This window comes from Pseudonaja textilis, chromosome 2 (assembly GCF_049901715.1).
Source record: "Pseudonaja textilis isolate UNSWEBS1 chromosome 2, rPseTex1.2, whole genome shotgun sequence".
Classification (NCBI taxonomy): Eukaryota; Metazoa; Chordata; class Lepidosauria; order Squamata; family Elapidae; genus Pseudonaja; species Pseudonaja textilis.
In genome coordinates, this window is record NC_141991.1 from 154,097,898 (window position 1) to 154,114,238 (window position 16,341).

The window sequence follows — 16,341 nt, forward strand, 5'->3', positions numbered from 1 at the left end:
GCTTTCTTGGGGAGAGAATGTAGTATAAAGATTCTTGATTACTAGAAGTACCTTCTGATTATTATTTTTCCCAACTTTTAGAACAGGTTGTCTATTGGATCAGTACTTTACTTTGAGAGCAGAATAGACTGGCAGATACTTAAAAAAATAGTGCATGACTCAGCCTCACTGTCTTTAAAGGGAGGATGGCTTATTTTAGTAGTAAGAAACATGTAATAATATTAATATAAACTTATTGGTGCTTCATATCTTCTCTTCAGCAATTGACAAACCATATCCGGGACACCCTACCATCCCTGCGTAGCAAACTGCAAAGTCAACTGCTGTCACTTGAAAAGGAGGTGGAGGAATATAAGAATTTCCGTCCTGATGATCCTACACGGAAAACCAAAGCCTTGCTGCAGTAGGTCAACTCTATACTAAACTCTGGTTTTCATTTACAGAATGCAGAATAACAGAATAGAAGGTCTTCTAGTCCAACTCACTGCTCAAGCTAGAAAAAACCCAACACCAATTGAAAACTCAGAGATAGGCATTTTCTCAAAGTTTCATTTTATTAGACTAGGTATACTGGCATATCTGGGAAACCCCAAATCTGAGAATTCTGGGTTTTCCTTAGTAATTCAAAAGTCAAAACCCAACCCCTGCACCCATCAGTCCATCACATGGCCCAATCACCAACTGTCCCAACTTGAGACATCCCTTCAACCACTCCTCCTCCAGGTGCAGGAATAACATGATCTTGACCAAAAAGAAGAATGCTATTATGTCTAACTACCAATACTCTAAACTTCCTCCCCTCCTACTTTCCCAGGCACAGGAATGTGGCAGCGTGGAAGCTTCTGGTTCTAATATGTCTTCCAAAGTTTCCCCCCCCACCCCAAGAAAAAAAAACGTCCTGGAAAATAAAATAGACAAAACACAACACGGGGTTAATGCCTAATCCACCCAGTCACTTAATACACACACACACACACACACACACACACGGACCCTTTGGCTTATCAGGGAATTTATCATGAAATTGTTTCACTAATCTTATCTGCTTTTACATCCTTTCACCCAAGTAGCTTCTGACAAAGGGTACCCTTTCCAGTGGTTCAGATACTGTAACCGGCCCCTGATTAATCTAGAGTCAAGAATTTTCTTAACTTCATAATGTGCTGGTTTTAATAAGCTGCTGTGAAATACTGGATGTATTTTCCCTAATATGAGAAAGAGACTAAGCTGAACAGTTACCAGGTTAATTACTTTCACTATAAGGAAAGGACTGAGGAATTTGGGTCCAGGTTTTTTACTAGGTAATCTTTATCTTTATCTCCCACTTTAAATGGTGGTTGGAGAGAATGATGCTTGTCTACATGTTTTTTGTATTCATCAGCTGCTTCTGCTAAACCTTTTTTTGTGTTTTCCCACCCTTTTTGTAGGAGTCTATCCATTCTGTTAGAACATGGAAGTGAGTGGTTCCCTAGGTAATTCAGGCATAGGGACAAATTCCATGCCAGTAGTTATTTGAAAAGGAGCTAATCCTGTGCTACTGTGTACTGCATTGTTATAAGCCATTTCTGCAAAAGGCAATAAATCAGCCTTATTTTCCTGTTGATAATTTTCATAACGTCTAATGTATTGTTCTACCATTGCGTTCGAACGTTCTGCTGATCCATTGGTAGCCTGATGGAATGCCGAGCTAAGCCCCTGGGACGTTCCAATAGACTTCAAAAACAATAAAACTCCCTTCAGAACTTAGCAGTAAATTGGACTCCGTGGTCTGATATTACTCGCCGCGGAACTCCGTGAAGCCTGTAAATAAGCTTCACTAAATGCTTTGCAGAAGATAGTCCATTACAAGCAGTGAAATGTGCTTACTTGGAGAATAGATCGATGACAGTCCAAATCACTGTATTTCCACTGCTTTCTGGGAGTTCGACAATAAAGTCCATGGCAATCTCCTCCCAGGTTTTTGTAGGTTCGGCTACTTGTTGGAGAAGCACAGGTGGTTTCCCTGATCTATTCTTCATGGTAGCACAAATGGAACAGCTTTTTACATAGTTCTCAACATCGGTTTTCATCCTTGGCCACCAAAATTGTCTTCTGGCTAAATGGAGAGTTTTTAGAAATCCAAAATGGCCCCCTAATCGAGAGTTGTGACTACATCATTAGTCTCATACTGGTTAGCACATAAATCTTACTTCCTTTCCAAATCAGTCCTTCCCTCAAAATTAAGTCCATTTGGTTCTCTTTAAACCAAATATTGGTTGACAATGCTGCTTTCAAATCTGCTCTTAATTTGTCTTCTGGAAGGTCTGAATGGCTTTTGGTTCATGCCCTAGTGATTGCTTGAGCGGCTGGTTGGGCTTCGGAGATATACTGTTTCCTCTCGTCGGCTGTCCAATTGGGGTTTTCTGGACAAGGCTTCCGCTAATAGATTTTTTTCCTCCTGGAATGTATTTTAGTTTGAAGTTGAAGCACTTAAAATATTGAGCCCACCGGACTTGTTTAGGAGAAAAATTTTGAGGGGTTTTTAAAGCTTCAAGGTTTTTATGATCAGTCCACACCTTGAAAGGCTCACTATCTCCCTCAAAGAAATGTCTCCAGGATAAGAGAGCCCATCGTACAACAAAGACTTCCTTCTCCCACACTGCCTATCTGCGTTTGGTGTCCGTTAACTTTTTAGACACATAAGCAGAAGGCATCAGCTCATTTTGAGAGTGCTTTTGAAGTAGAACCGCCACTACATTCACATCATTGGCATTGGCTTGGACTATAAAGGGTTTATTTGGATCGGGATGTTGGAGGATGGGCTCTGCCACAAATAGGCGCTTTAATTGTTCAAAGGATTTTTGACAGTCCATTGTCCAAGTAAGAGGTTGACTTGGCTTGGCTTGGTTGCAGACAGTCCGGTTTTTACTAGCTCCATTAAAGGGAGCGCCACCTCTGCAAAAGAAGGGATGAATTGCCGATAAAAGTTTGCAAAGCCCAGGAAACTCTGTAGTTGCTTGCACATTCGTGGAGGTTGCCAATCCAGCACAGACTTTATTTTTCCAGGATCCATTTTGATCCCTTGATTTGACAGCCCAGGTAGTCCAAAGCCTCCTTGTGAAATTCACATTTTGACAGCTTTGCATAAAAGTTGGCAGCTAAAAGTTTTTTCAGTACCTGTCTGATTAGTTTGACATGTCCTTCCAATACTTGCATTTGCACAGCATCTGCATTCTGCCTTCGCTCGAGGAGCACAGCCTAAGTTTCCCGCGCTGCTCGCACTTCAGTGCTTTGCTCCCAGGGACAGGAGTTCGCCCAAGCTATCTGCAAAATCGTCTCTCTGTGTCTCTCCAGGAGCACTCACAGAAGCAGCGCGGGAAACTTTGACTGGGCTCTTGAGAGACAAGAGTGACTCCGGTTGCTTCTCTCCATGAGCGCTCCTTGAGAGAGAGAGACAATTTGTCCCGCCTGTGCTGCCACCCCCCTCTTGCCACAACAGCACCATTACCTCATCCTGGCTGGCGAGGGCTGCACTGTTTTTTGCACATTGCACCTCCCGCAAATTTGCATTTTACACATGCCACCCCCTACGGCGGAGTTTTCCAACACCACCATGGGTCGGTCTCATATTCCAGAGCTGCAGTAGTCACAAGACTGGCCCTTTAGTCATCCTGGAGTAGTTCCTCCAGTTGATGGCAGGCCGGTACACCCAGGTGGAGGAGCAGCTGCTCCGGAATGACCAAAGGGCCAGTCCTGTGACTACTGCAGCTCTGGAATATGGGACCGACTTTCCCACCAACATCAGCAAGCCACCCCAGGGCGGATTTTCTGCCCTTGCCCTTAGTTTTACTTTTCAGTTCTAGCTCACGTGGCTCTACTGAAGGTAAGGTTTGCGCTCAGCTGAAGGGTGGGAGCCAGCAGGTGGGCAGGCTATGTGGGTGGTGCAGCCTTGTGTTCCCACACAGCTCTCTTTTGTGGGGATGGGCTTGTCTGGCAAATCAGCTGGAATCTGGGGGCTTTTGTGGAGCTCTTCTGCCTCTGGCAGCTGCAGCTGGGCACAGTTAAGGAACCAGTGCAGGTGCCAGACACTTGGAAGCTCGATGACCCACTTGACCACAATGGTAGCACTTGATAACCCCTGCAGGTTGGTTAGAACGGCCTCAGCAGGCTTAGTTAGAGGATGTCGGGCCAACATTCTCCTCGGGGGCCTCTCAAAGGTTTGTGATGTGGGTGAATTTCTCTATCTAGAGCTACAGGCATGGTATACCAGTCTTGTAGTTGCTCTGGTATCCCGCGGACCTGACAGGCTTTTTTTTCCAAAAAGTTTTTAATTTTTTAATTTTTACACATCTCTGCGCGGCAACGTGGTTCCAGATTATATCAATTGTATATAATCATACTTTCATTTCCACCAATCTTATATGATGTCATCTCATCTCATATTATCCATTTCACCCATCTTTAAATAAATTTCCATTTCATATTTCAATTCATTAATTAAATATCAATATCATTTCATCCATATATAGATTCCCAGTTCTTTATCCCCTATTATTTCCATTTTCAGCTTACCACCTATTTTATTTAACATTACACGCCATTATTATCCTTAATTTTCCCTAAGCCAATTATATAATAAACAATCTAAAAAAATAAAAATAAAAGCCAATATATCTCTCCTGAAATCGCTAAAATTTATCCAAAATTTATCTATATGTTTTAATATATTTCCATTCCTGTTTTAAACCTCTAACGTAAGAGTTCATAACAGCATAATTCATATACAGTTATATATCTATATCTATATATCTATATCTATATCTAGTTATAGTTATATAATCCTAAAATAATTTCTAACAAGTTTTAAACTGAATGCCAATATACATTCCAATGTGGTATCCCCCTTATACAATCCCTAACTCTTATCTCTAAATCTTTAAACTTTATCATTCCTTTTAATTTTGGCTGGGTTTTCTACGTTTCTCCAGTCTTTTTTCTTTCTAATTTTATTTTTATTTCCCTCTGCCTGTCGGCTATATTTCCCCCCCCCCCTTTTCAGTTATCTTTTTGGGGGTTTCTTCTTATGCATTCTCTTCTTCTTCTTAGTCTTGAGTGTCTTTCTTTTATTTATTGTCTCTAATATTGCTGTCTCTGTTTTAAGTCCTTTTATGTCCTTTGACAATGATCCTTGTTCTTCATGCTTGTTGAGGCTGTTATTTCCTTCTTTTAATTCATCCTCTCTGGGCTTCCTTTGTTCTTCCGCAAGATGTAACATCATTACTTTACTCCGCATTAACTCCACCAATCTTATTCTTTCTTTAAACATCTCTCTCACATTTTGGAGCTCTAACTTAAATTCTTTGCTTATTTCTTCCATTTCTTTGGTCTAATAAGTTATTCTCTATTTTATTAAAAATCAATTTTTTCTGTTTTAGTCCTTGTCAAAAGTCTCCGTTTTAACTGTAATCCCCTCTTCTTTTTTTTAATAAAGTTTCCGGGGTTCTTGTTACATACAACCAGTAATTTTTCATAGAAATCTAAAAGGAGGAAATCTTTAACTCTTAGCTGGTGCTCTATATCACTTTCTTCTTAGAATTCTTTTATTTTTAATTCACTTTTCCATAATATTAATATTAGATTTAACCAGTTCCAAATAAGTCCAGCATTTTATCCAATGCCTGATTAATGTCCAATTCTGTATGTTATTCCAAATTTAGTCTCTAATCACATATAATTCTTTTATTTCCAGTTTTTTCTTTACTTTATATTTTCCTCTTATTTCTCGTTCGCTGCTACCACTGTTCCAAATGAGGGCTCTTTCTTTCCGCTTTTTGGGGTTATCAAAAAGAATATTCAAAGTCTTTTATCCAGTTACACGCCGCTCACCACTTTCACTCTCCAACACAAAACTTGCGTGCTGGCAGCTTCTTGTCTTCAAGGCAGCCATTAAAAGACTGCTGCTTCTCCCTGTCTTCTAGGGGAGTTTGCCAAGCCAGGGAGGGGAGATGCGGCTCCCCTCAACCCAGCTGGCAGTCTCTTCCTCTTCCACCCAACCCTATAAGGTGGGCCAGATGGATCTGGTCCTTTAAGGACCCCTCCAACAGGGTAAGCATGGATCAAAGCCACGCACAATTGCAGTCTCTGATCCGTCGTCGACCAGAACACCACCGGAAGTTCCGACAGGCTTTTCTGACTTCTTGATCAATGGCTTCCTTAAAATAGTGCAGAAGTATTCTGTCAGGCCAATGTCCAAGATTGCCTGTGACCTATCTAAAGTCCCATCTAAAGTATTTTATGGGTTGATTACCTTTCTTTATCACTTTTATTTTGTCTTTATTTTTGCCTACTCTGTCGGGGCCTTTAAATCTAGCCTGGACTAGCTCAACAAAGCCATCTGCATCATTTAGCTCAGCAGCCTCCTCATTGTATAGCTGGGCTATCCAGGTGGAAGTGTCTCTTTCATTCATCCCATCTGAAATTGCTGAAACTGTTGCGATCTATTTCGCATTGTTCTCCATATTGATCTATATGTGCCCAGACTTGGATGAGGAAATAAGCAAGTTTTTCAGGATTCCCATCAAATGTCACTCTAAACCTTGGTGACACTGGTCTCACTGGTGGAATTGCCATGGTGACCAGCAGTGGGGCAGGGACCTGCTGTGTCGGGTGGTGGGGCAGGGACCTGCTGTGGCAGGAGGGGGACCTGCTGGGGTGTTGCGACAGGTGACAGGATGGTGGCTGAGCTGGAATTGCTGTGACGCTGCTGCTGGATAGGGGCTGGCTGCTAAGCTGGTTGTCGAGTTGGAAAAGCCTGCTGCAGCCTGCTGCTGGATCTGATTTCATTGCTGCTCCAGGATTGTTGCAGCAAATTGGCCCCATGGTGGTCCTGAAGAAGGTGGTGCAAATGGCATTCACTGGCATTGGACCCACCCATGACCAGGATAGAATCCCCAGCCTAGGGGAATACATTCTGCAGGGGGTAGCTGGTAAAGGCTGGTTGATGAGGTTGGAGGTTGCAGCATTCCAAATGTCAGCTGCATCTGCTGTCTCCCCCCTGCTTCTTGCCCCTGTCATGCTAAGCCGATTCTCCGGTCATCTCTAGCTGAGTGGAAAGATTCCGATGCCACTCTGGTTCCACTGCCAGGTCCTGCATTAGGAAAAGTGAATGTGGGTTGCATTAAGCTCCATGATTTTCTCACATTTGGACTACTGGAATGTGCTATACATAGGGCTACTCTTGAAGAGCATTTGGTGGCTTTAACTGGCGAGTTGTGGTGGTGTGGGAGCCCCTAAAGCAGTGGTGGTGAACCTATGGCATGCCCCAACACAGTTCCATCGTGTTTCTCTCTCGCATTTCTCACCTTAGTGCAGGAGAGAAGTGCCCCTGTGCTTGCTTTTGCATGAAACAGCATTCCAACTTCGTTGTGGTACATTTGCTGTTGCTGCCTCCATGGCTTGTCTGCTGCTCTCACAGCGCCTGGTGCAGCACAGTGAAATTTAGCATGCTTCCCCTCTTGGAGCCCATTACGATGCTGAGGCACAATGCAACCTTGCATCATCATCGGCTCGCTCTCGCCTCCTGGGTGACAATTGCTTTTCCTGCAGAATTGCCAGTGTTGTGATGCCCCGCCTCCCCTCTGGCCAGCTGGTCTTTAGGTCTCTGGTGACCAGCTGATTGTCGGTGCAATGCTACTGGGCTCATCAGTGTCGAGACATCAGATTCTCACCACCCAGTTCGGGGTTTCCTCCCTCCCCGGGGAGAGAGAGGGGGGAGAGAGAGAGGGAGGGAAACAGGGAGAAAGAGAGAGTGGGGAAAGAGGGGGAGGGAGGGAAAGAGGGGGAAAGAGGGGGAGGGAGGGAAAGAGAAATGATATTATAAAAGTTTTTATTTTTTATTGTAGCTAAACATATTTCAAAAGCAAAAAAAATAAAGGGGGATAAAAGTGCATTTATCACGTTTTTCTTAGAACAATTAGCTGAGACTTCCGGTTTGGGCTTCTTCAGCGACGGACCGAAATCCGCGATCATGTGCGGCTTTGATCTATGCTCACCACCAGAGCGCCCCGAGCCGGCTGGATTCGGGGCTAAGCCACCCCATGGTGAAGAAGGGGGAGACTGCCAGCAGGGTCGAGGAGAGCCGCATCTCTCCTCCCCAGCTGGCCATTTCTCCCTTTCCCGAAGGCGGCTGCAGCGGTGGTCAGAAATGGCCACCTCAAAGAAGGTGTGCAGGAGGAAGATAAGAAGAGAAACCTTTGACTGACTGGGTTGAACTGAAAAAGCAACAACATAAAGTACCGTGGTATTTGAACTATAAAAACATTGTTCCCAAAGAAGATTTCTGAAGCGGCAAAGGAGAGAGAGAGAAGGGAAAAGATTTGGGTTTTTTTTCTTTCCTTCCACATACTGACAGCTAAAAGACTTAAGTAAGAAATTGAAAAAAATTCATTTTGACATTAATAGGTATTTAAGCTAAAAATAAAATGTCAAAGGGATAATAAAGATTTCTTGGATACTTAAAAACTTTTAAAAGAAGGAAAGGAGAGAAAAGGAAAAAACAAAAGGGTGGGATCTGGAAAAATGAAGGAGACCACCTGGAAGTAAAAGGAATTAACAGTGAAACCTTAACAAGATTCCTAAAAAATACATCCTAACTGAAACTTTGTAACAAGATAATAGAACCCCAGGAAGAGAAAGTGGAAAAAAGAAACAAGAAGAAACAGCTTTGGACTATTTGGATTACTTAGTGATTTTTGGACTTTTGGTTATTGGAATTAAATGACTAAAATCAATTGGGTGGTTGTTTAAAAGTGTTTAAAATGACATCACTCTCGGAAGAATTGAAAATGGAACTTTAAAAACAGAAAGAAGATGCACAAGAAGGAAGAGATTTTTTTGGCCCTCTGAGCTGAGATTGATTCCTACCCCTCCTTACCTTCCACAAGAGTCTGAAAACTTGGATCTGCCAGTTGGCTTGCAGTCCTAATGGGAGAGTACCACACTGGAGGTGGTTGATCGACTAATAGCAGCTCCCATCTCTCCCTACATACATTCTGCTTCTTTCCTCCTGTCTTTTAGTCAATCAATCAATTCAGTTTATTACAATCATAGACCAGAGACCAGAACAAATAAAAAACTCAGTAAATATACAATTAAAAATATTAGTATAAAATAATAACAATTAACCATCTTTTAGGCTTAGTTATAATCTGTATTTTCATTGTTATTTTCTTGTGGTTTCTATATATTGGTGTGTTTGTGTACATGCATATACATACATATATACAACATTAAAATAAAAGCATATATCATATGCCCAGAGTTGCCCTGCATGAAATGGACAGCAAAATTTTTTAATAAATACAATTATAAGATGTGCAGGTAAAAAAGACCAGAATTCTCTGAACTATACATAGTAGAAGTACTTGATTTTTCTGACTGCTTAGAGATAAAATAGCTGGTATTAATTCCAAGTTGATTCTATTTTTAGTTTAGCTTCTCCAGGGTGGCAAAACTTCTCTTTGGGTAAGAAACTCTTTGTTAGAACAGAATCTATAAGAAACATTCCATCTTACTCTGTGATATCTGAACTCTTGGGTTAGACTATATCCATTTCATTAAGAAAAAAAAGGAAGTTTGTTTTTGTAGATGTGATTGTATTTTTATTCGTCAACAACCAAAATAAAGTTCTCTTATTTTTCAGTAAGTGTAAGGCTTTTGATTGTTACTTAAAACATTAAAGTTTTATGTATAAGATAAATTTGCCACTAACTAGAGATACTTTTTTATCTTTCTGGCAATAACTTAACATTTTTCATATAAAGGTGCCAACAGAAGTTTATTCAATACCTAAAAGCATCTCTGAACATTCTTAATTGCTTGGTGCAGGGGTGTTAAACTGGCAGCCTACAGGCCAGATACACATAGGCCATGCCCACCCCAACTCCACAAAGGGGAAAAATGTCACAGTACGTCACATGACAGCAATGTGACATGGTGAGTTTGATATCCATGCCTTAGTAGGATTTTCACGATTTAGTACATCTTGAAAAAAATTATCATTACCTCATTTATTTTTCTGCAGAATGGTCCAACAGTTTGCAGTTGATTTTGAGAAGAGAATTGAGGGGTCAGGAGACCAAGTGGATACACTAGAACTCTCAGGTGGAGCCCGAATAAATCGCATTTTTCATGAGAGATTCCCCTTTGAATTAGTCAAGGTAAAGTGCTAAAAACTATTCTCCTTAGAGGAATGTATATATTATTTTCAAATATGTTGTTCACCAAGATTGAATCTGTGGATGTCATTCTGCTTGGTTTTAATTAACCAATGTTTTTCTGGAAATGTTTTGGAAACATCCTGGCAGTAAGAAAGTAAACAAAATATGTACGTTTGTCTTTCTGTTAAAGTCTGAGTATGATGTGGAGGCACATATTATATTAAGAGGTACATGAGTGGAAGGTTTATATTCTTAGAAATACCTTATGTGTTAGGAAATCCAGATCCATTTAACTATGCTATATATCTAATATTAACACAGAGTTCTTTTTATAATGTTTTAAAGTGTAGTATAAAGAGGAATTCTTAGATATGTCTAATTTTGGCTAATTTAAGAATTTCCAGTTTTCACATGTCTATTATTACTAGAATCTGAAGTCCAGTTCACAACAATTTACAACAATAAAAATATAGAAATACAGTTAAAAACACTACAGAAAATTACAATTAAAAACAGCCATCCCTTGAGCCATCAGACTGTTCGGTCTGATATGTTCAGAGCAGTGCATCTTCTTTGTAAAACTAGGAGGACTTTTCTATTTAACAGAATATTCTGCCGCAGATACAGTCTTTAGATACAGTCTTTCACTGCTATATTATGAAGATTTTTTTACATCTAAGTTCCCTTGGGGATGCACATAGCTTTACTATATGCATCCCCAAGGGAACTTAGCTGTAAAAAATCTGCTATGGGGATCTCCATTCTTTGTAGAATGGATTGTAATTTATAATAATCTATATATATAAAAGCGAAATACCACTTATGCATTATCACAAAATTTGCAGAACTGTAAAGCCTACAAACTTGAAATGTGGCATGTATGTTCCTCTTGGCTTCTAGGTGCTCACTAAGAAAGGATTTTTCGAAATGACCACCAGAGTATTAGTATTTCCTATATTACTATTAACATTCACTGATGCTAAGGAATTCTACTCCCCCTCCACACCTGAAAAGAAATCTGTTCCAAATGCAACAAGCAGAGGAGAGGAGTTTCAGTTTCAGTTTCATAGCAGCAACCAGGTTTAGTACAGAACAGTTGAGCTAAGCCATGCCCAGGCTCCTTGCTGTCTCCTTCTTGCTCACACAATAAATACTGCTTCAGTTTCCAAGCAGTCGTTAACTCTCTAATACACTGACAGGATGCTAAGCCAGATGAATACCGATGGATGCTGGTAGGCACAATTCCCCCCCCCCCTTATTTCCCTCCCCCAAAACTAAGCCCAACCACAAAGTTTTGTAGTGAAGCATGGGTATAGAGCTAGTATTAGTCATAAACATAGAAAACATAGCACTAGATGCACCTTAATAATGTAGCAGTGAAAACACTATGTCTAAAGCTGGCCTGCAGGAAGGTTATTCTATTAAACAGAAAGTCCTAATTCTAGTTTATTAAAAAATAAAAATACTTTATTAAATATATTTACACAAATACAATAAAACAAAACATTCCTCTTATTGCAACTCTTATTTGTTCACTCAATTTGACATCTCTCAAGTTATGTAAGATGTATCATTCACACATTACATTGATATGTGACACAAATTTTCATCCAGTTGATATATTACAAATGTATATCTAATTGCAAGTAATATTATTAACTTCCATCATACTTTCTTATGTATCTTTCTTTTAATCATTTCATGTCTACCTTCCAACCAACTGTAGCATAAATTCCAGATCTCATAGTACTCTGACTCCTCTTTGTTTTTAAGTTCCATTGACAACTTGTCCATTTCTGCACATTCCAAAATTTTCTTTATAATCATAAAGTCGGGGGGAGAGTATTTTCACATTTCCAATTTTGGGTAAAGGCAAGTCTTGCTGCTGTTAATATATGGAGTATAATATATAATGATTTTTTGCTGATTTTTTGTTTTAAAATCCCTAATAAGAATATCTCTGATTTCAGTTCAATTTTAACTTTTGTAATTTCTTCTAACCATTTTCTGATTTTTCTGCCAATATTTTTTGGCTTTTGGGCAGGTCCACCACATATGATAGTAGGTTCCCTGCTCATGGCCACATTTCCAACAACTTGCCGAATTACTGGGCGCTGGCAGTAGGTGCCAGTGATAAAAACATTTTATATAAATTCTCCTTATAGGTTGCTGATAAAGTTAATTTATAATTTAATTTCCATAGGTTTTCCCAATCTTCCAAATTAATACTATATCCAAAATTTTTGGCCCAGGTTTTCACTGTTTCCTTCACAGTTTCTTCTTCCAATTTATATCTTAACAGATACATATACATTTTGGTAATCATTTTTCTCTCTACTTCCCTCTACTCTCTACTCATTTTATCCAGTTCTTGTTGGTCCAAATATATACCATGTTGTTCTATGTCTTTCCTATATCTAGTTTGGATCTGTAAGTATGGCCACCAATCTACCTGTATTCCTTGTAACTCAAGCTCCTGCTTAAATTTTAATTTCCCTTGTTTGTTTAGAAGTTCTTTATAGCTCACTGTCTTATTTAGATCTAAAACATTCAGATATACCATAGCTTCCATTGTTGACATCCAGATTGGGATCTTTGTATAATGGTTTCATTTTAGTTTCTCCCAATCTATAATTCATAATCTATAATTTAATGTCTTTGAAAGTACAAACGAAATTTATTTTTCCCTTCCCATGTGAACGTGTGCCAGCCAATCTGCAGGTCATGTCCTTCCAATATTAACACTCTTTTATTCTTTAAATTTACCCAATCTTTAGTCCATTGCGGCCTGATCCCAATCTGGAAGTCCGAATCCTCCCTTATCCTTACTATCCTGCAGGAGCTTTAGTTTTATCCGGCCTTTTTCCCTTGCCAAATATATTTTGTAATTGTTTTATTTAATTCTTCAAAGAAGGTTTTGCCTAATTTTATTGGAATTGTTTGAAAGAAGAATAATGCCCTAGGTAATATATTCATCTTAATGGTAGCAATTCTCCTTATCAATTATATCTGAAATTTCCCCCAATTTTCCAAATCTTTTTGTATTTGTTTTAATAATTTCTCATAATCATCTTCTTTTACTGATGAACATTTAGCTGTCAGCCACACCCCAAGATATTTCAAATTTTTTGTTGTTTGGATCCCCAATTTGTTCTCCAATTCCTCCTTCTGCTTCGCTGTCATATTCTTTGTTAATATCTTTGTTTTTTATTTATTTATTTTTAGTCCCGCCACTTTGCCGAATTCTTCAATTTCCTGTAGCAATAAATGCCCTGTTTCCAAAGGGTCTTCTATGATGAATGCCATGTCATCGGCAAATGCTTGTGTTTTATATTTTTTTATTCTAATTCTCTGTCCTTTTATTTCTTGGTTACATCTGATTTGTATTAATAGTACCTCTGCTGCAATAATAAATAGTAATGGCAATAACGGGCACCCCTGTCTTACTTCTTTTGATATATTAAATTTCTCCGTTAATTCGCCATTCAAGATTATCTTTGCTGTTTGAATGGTGTATATGGCTTTGATCATATGTATAAATTTTTCTCCAAGGTTCACTAGATGCAATTGATTAATAAAAAATTTCCAGTTCAAATAATCGAAAGCTTTTTGTGCATCCAGAAACATCAAGGCCAATTGCTTATCTGGGTGTGCCTTGTAGTACTCTAATATATTCATTATCAGTCTAGTGTTGTTTCTTAAATGTCTCTGTGGTACAAATCCATTTTGGTCAGAGTGGATCAGTTCATGTAAAATTTTCTTCACCCTCTGCAATTATTGTAACAAATATTTTGTAATCAACGTTAAGTAGTGAAATCAGTCTGTAATTTTGTATCTATTGGTCATCGGTATTCTCTTTTAAAATAAGGGTGATATAGGCCTCTTTTGATGACCCGTAGTGTCTCAAAAATAACACAAAAACTAAAACATGAATCAAGGTCTTTAAATTCAAAAAGTAGACAATGAAGCAAAAGGAAACCAGAAACAAACCGTATTGACGAGAGTTCCAAGGCAAACCAAGATCACACATTCCAGGAAGATAACCGGGGAGAGACCGTGGGAAGAACACCAACAAAGATAAAGCTCATCCAAGGAAAACACTAATTTGACTTCAGCGTCTGTGAACACGCGGTTTCAAACTCTTATACAGAGCTCACAGCTGCAACCCATGAGAAGGATCATGGCCCACTTCTCCCGAGTAGACCACGCTTTTCAATGATCGTCTCCTTCCTACGTGCCCTAGAATGGATAGGGGATGGGCCTGGATCCTCCTCTGATTGCTCAGATGGCCTCTGCCCTTCCCCAGCCTCCTCCTCCACCTCTGGAGCCACACTTCCACTCCCTGTTGGCTGTTCCTCCTCTTCCTCAGAGTCAGTCTCCACCAGGGGCATGACACCTCTGTCCATGAATTTTGGAGTTTTGCCTGTTCTAATCTTTCATTGTACAAATCCAACATTAACTGTTCCAGTGGTGTTTGTATAATTCTTCAGGGATCCCATCTGGTGCTGGTGATTTATTACATTTTTGTTTACTAATTGCTTCTTTCATTTTGGTCATTGTGATTTCAGCATTTAACATTTCCTTTGCAAAATCTGGAATTATAGATATATTTCTCTCATTCAAATATTGTTTGATCCTCTTTTCCGGTATCTCATCCTGGGTGTACAGTGTTGCAAAATATTTCTGAGCAACAGATTGTTTTCCTTCTGCCAAATGGTGTGGAATTTCATTTTCATCTTGTAGGCTTTGTATTATTTTTTTCTCCTCTTTTTTCAGTTTATGGGCCAACCATCTCCCGGGTTTGTTAGCATACTCAAAGTAATTTTGTTTCACCATCCTGAGGTTCCATAACATTTCATTCTTTAAAGTTAGGTTTATTTTATGTTAGTCATCTCCCTCTCCTTTTTAATTTCTTCATTCTGTGGTTCTTCTTGCATTCTGTGTTCCAATTCTTTGAGTTTCTCTTGTAATGTTATCTGTTGTTTTTCCTTATCTTTATTCTTTCTTGCTCCATATGCAGTTGTTAGACCTCGGATGTATGCTTTGGTTGTGTTCCATAGATTTTGCAATGTTGTTTGGTTGTTCGCATTATCTTTAAGGAATGGTTTTAGTTCTTTTTCTAACACTACTTCTGAATTCATCCATGCCATATCAATCCTGGACTAGGAACCATGTGGGTTTGAAAAGAATGTGTATTGTCTCTCCAGTCTGTTAAATTCTGTCCACATATCTTTTAAATTTAATTCTTGTACCAATTTATGAAATGTGTTTGGTAGTGTTTTCCTCTTCTTCCTGTTTTTTTTCTTTGTTGTGTACACTTTTTCTATATCTACAACAGCATTGAAGTACCCTATAATGCATATATTTTCCTGTTCTAATTCTACTATCTTCCAATGCAGCTTACTGTAATATTCTTTTTGGTTAGAGTTCGGAGCATATATTACTATTAACAATACTTTCTTTTGGTTTATTTGTATTTCTACCATTAGAGTTCTTCCTACATTGTCAGCAAATATCTGGTTTGGGTTTAACCATTGCTTTATATACATTACTATCCCTCTTTTCTTTTTCTGTGCAAATGCGAGATGTAATTTTCCCAGCTTAGGTAATTCTAAAATATTGCCATACTGCTTTTCAACATGGACTTCTTGCAGACAGATAATATCAGCATTCTGTTTCCAGAATGTAGTCAATACTTGTTTTCTTTTTGTTGGAGCATTCAGTCCATTTATATTAAGTGGTAAAAGTGTAACTTCTTCTGCCATATTATTGTTTATACTGGGTTCTTTTTCCTTAATGCTACTGCGAGAGCCCATGATGGGTTAAACTCCTCCTGATAACATCATCAAGCTGACTCTGTCTTGTATAAAAGGGACTGCCTGTGGGAGTTTCCCCCAGCTTTGACTCAGCTTCTTTCGATGACAGTTAAGCTATGTCTCTGAAAGCAATTTAGCAAAGCAAAGCACAAATTCAAAACAGTGATCTCAAGCCTTCAGCACAGCTCCTGGGGACTTGATGCAGCTGTGCCTTCAGGAGAGCGGGGCTCTGCTCTCCTGCAATGCAACGGATCATCATTTAATCCAGGGAGGCTGTAAGTAAGGGAGAAACCATAGGTCTTCCCCTGCAGCTCTCCCTGCGTGAATTC

At 39.3% G+C, this 16,341-nt stretch overlaps 1 protein-coding gene across 14 annotated transcripts in view; it reads left to right on the forward strand.

Annotated features, from left to right (window-relative positions):
- Nucleotides 1-16,341, forward strand: part of DNM2 (dynamin 2) — a 166,714-nt gene that overhangs the window by 33,755 nt on the left and 116,618 nt on the right. For all 14 annotated transcript variants that reach the window (XM_087926047.1, XM_087926050.1, XM_087926051.1 and 11 more), the window contains exons 7-8: nt 261-403; nt 10,061-10,196. In XM_087926047.1, coding sequence (XP_087782173.1) covers nt 261-403; nt 10,061-10,196 — 279 coding nt within the window. The remainder of the gene's footprint in view (nt 1-260; nt 404-10,060; nt 10,197-16,341) is intronic.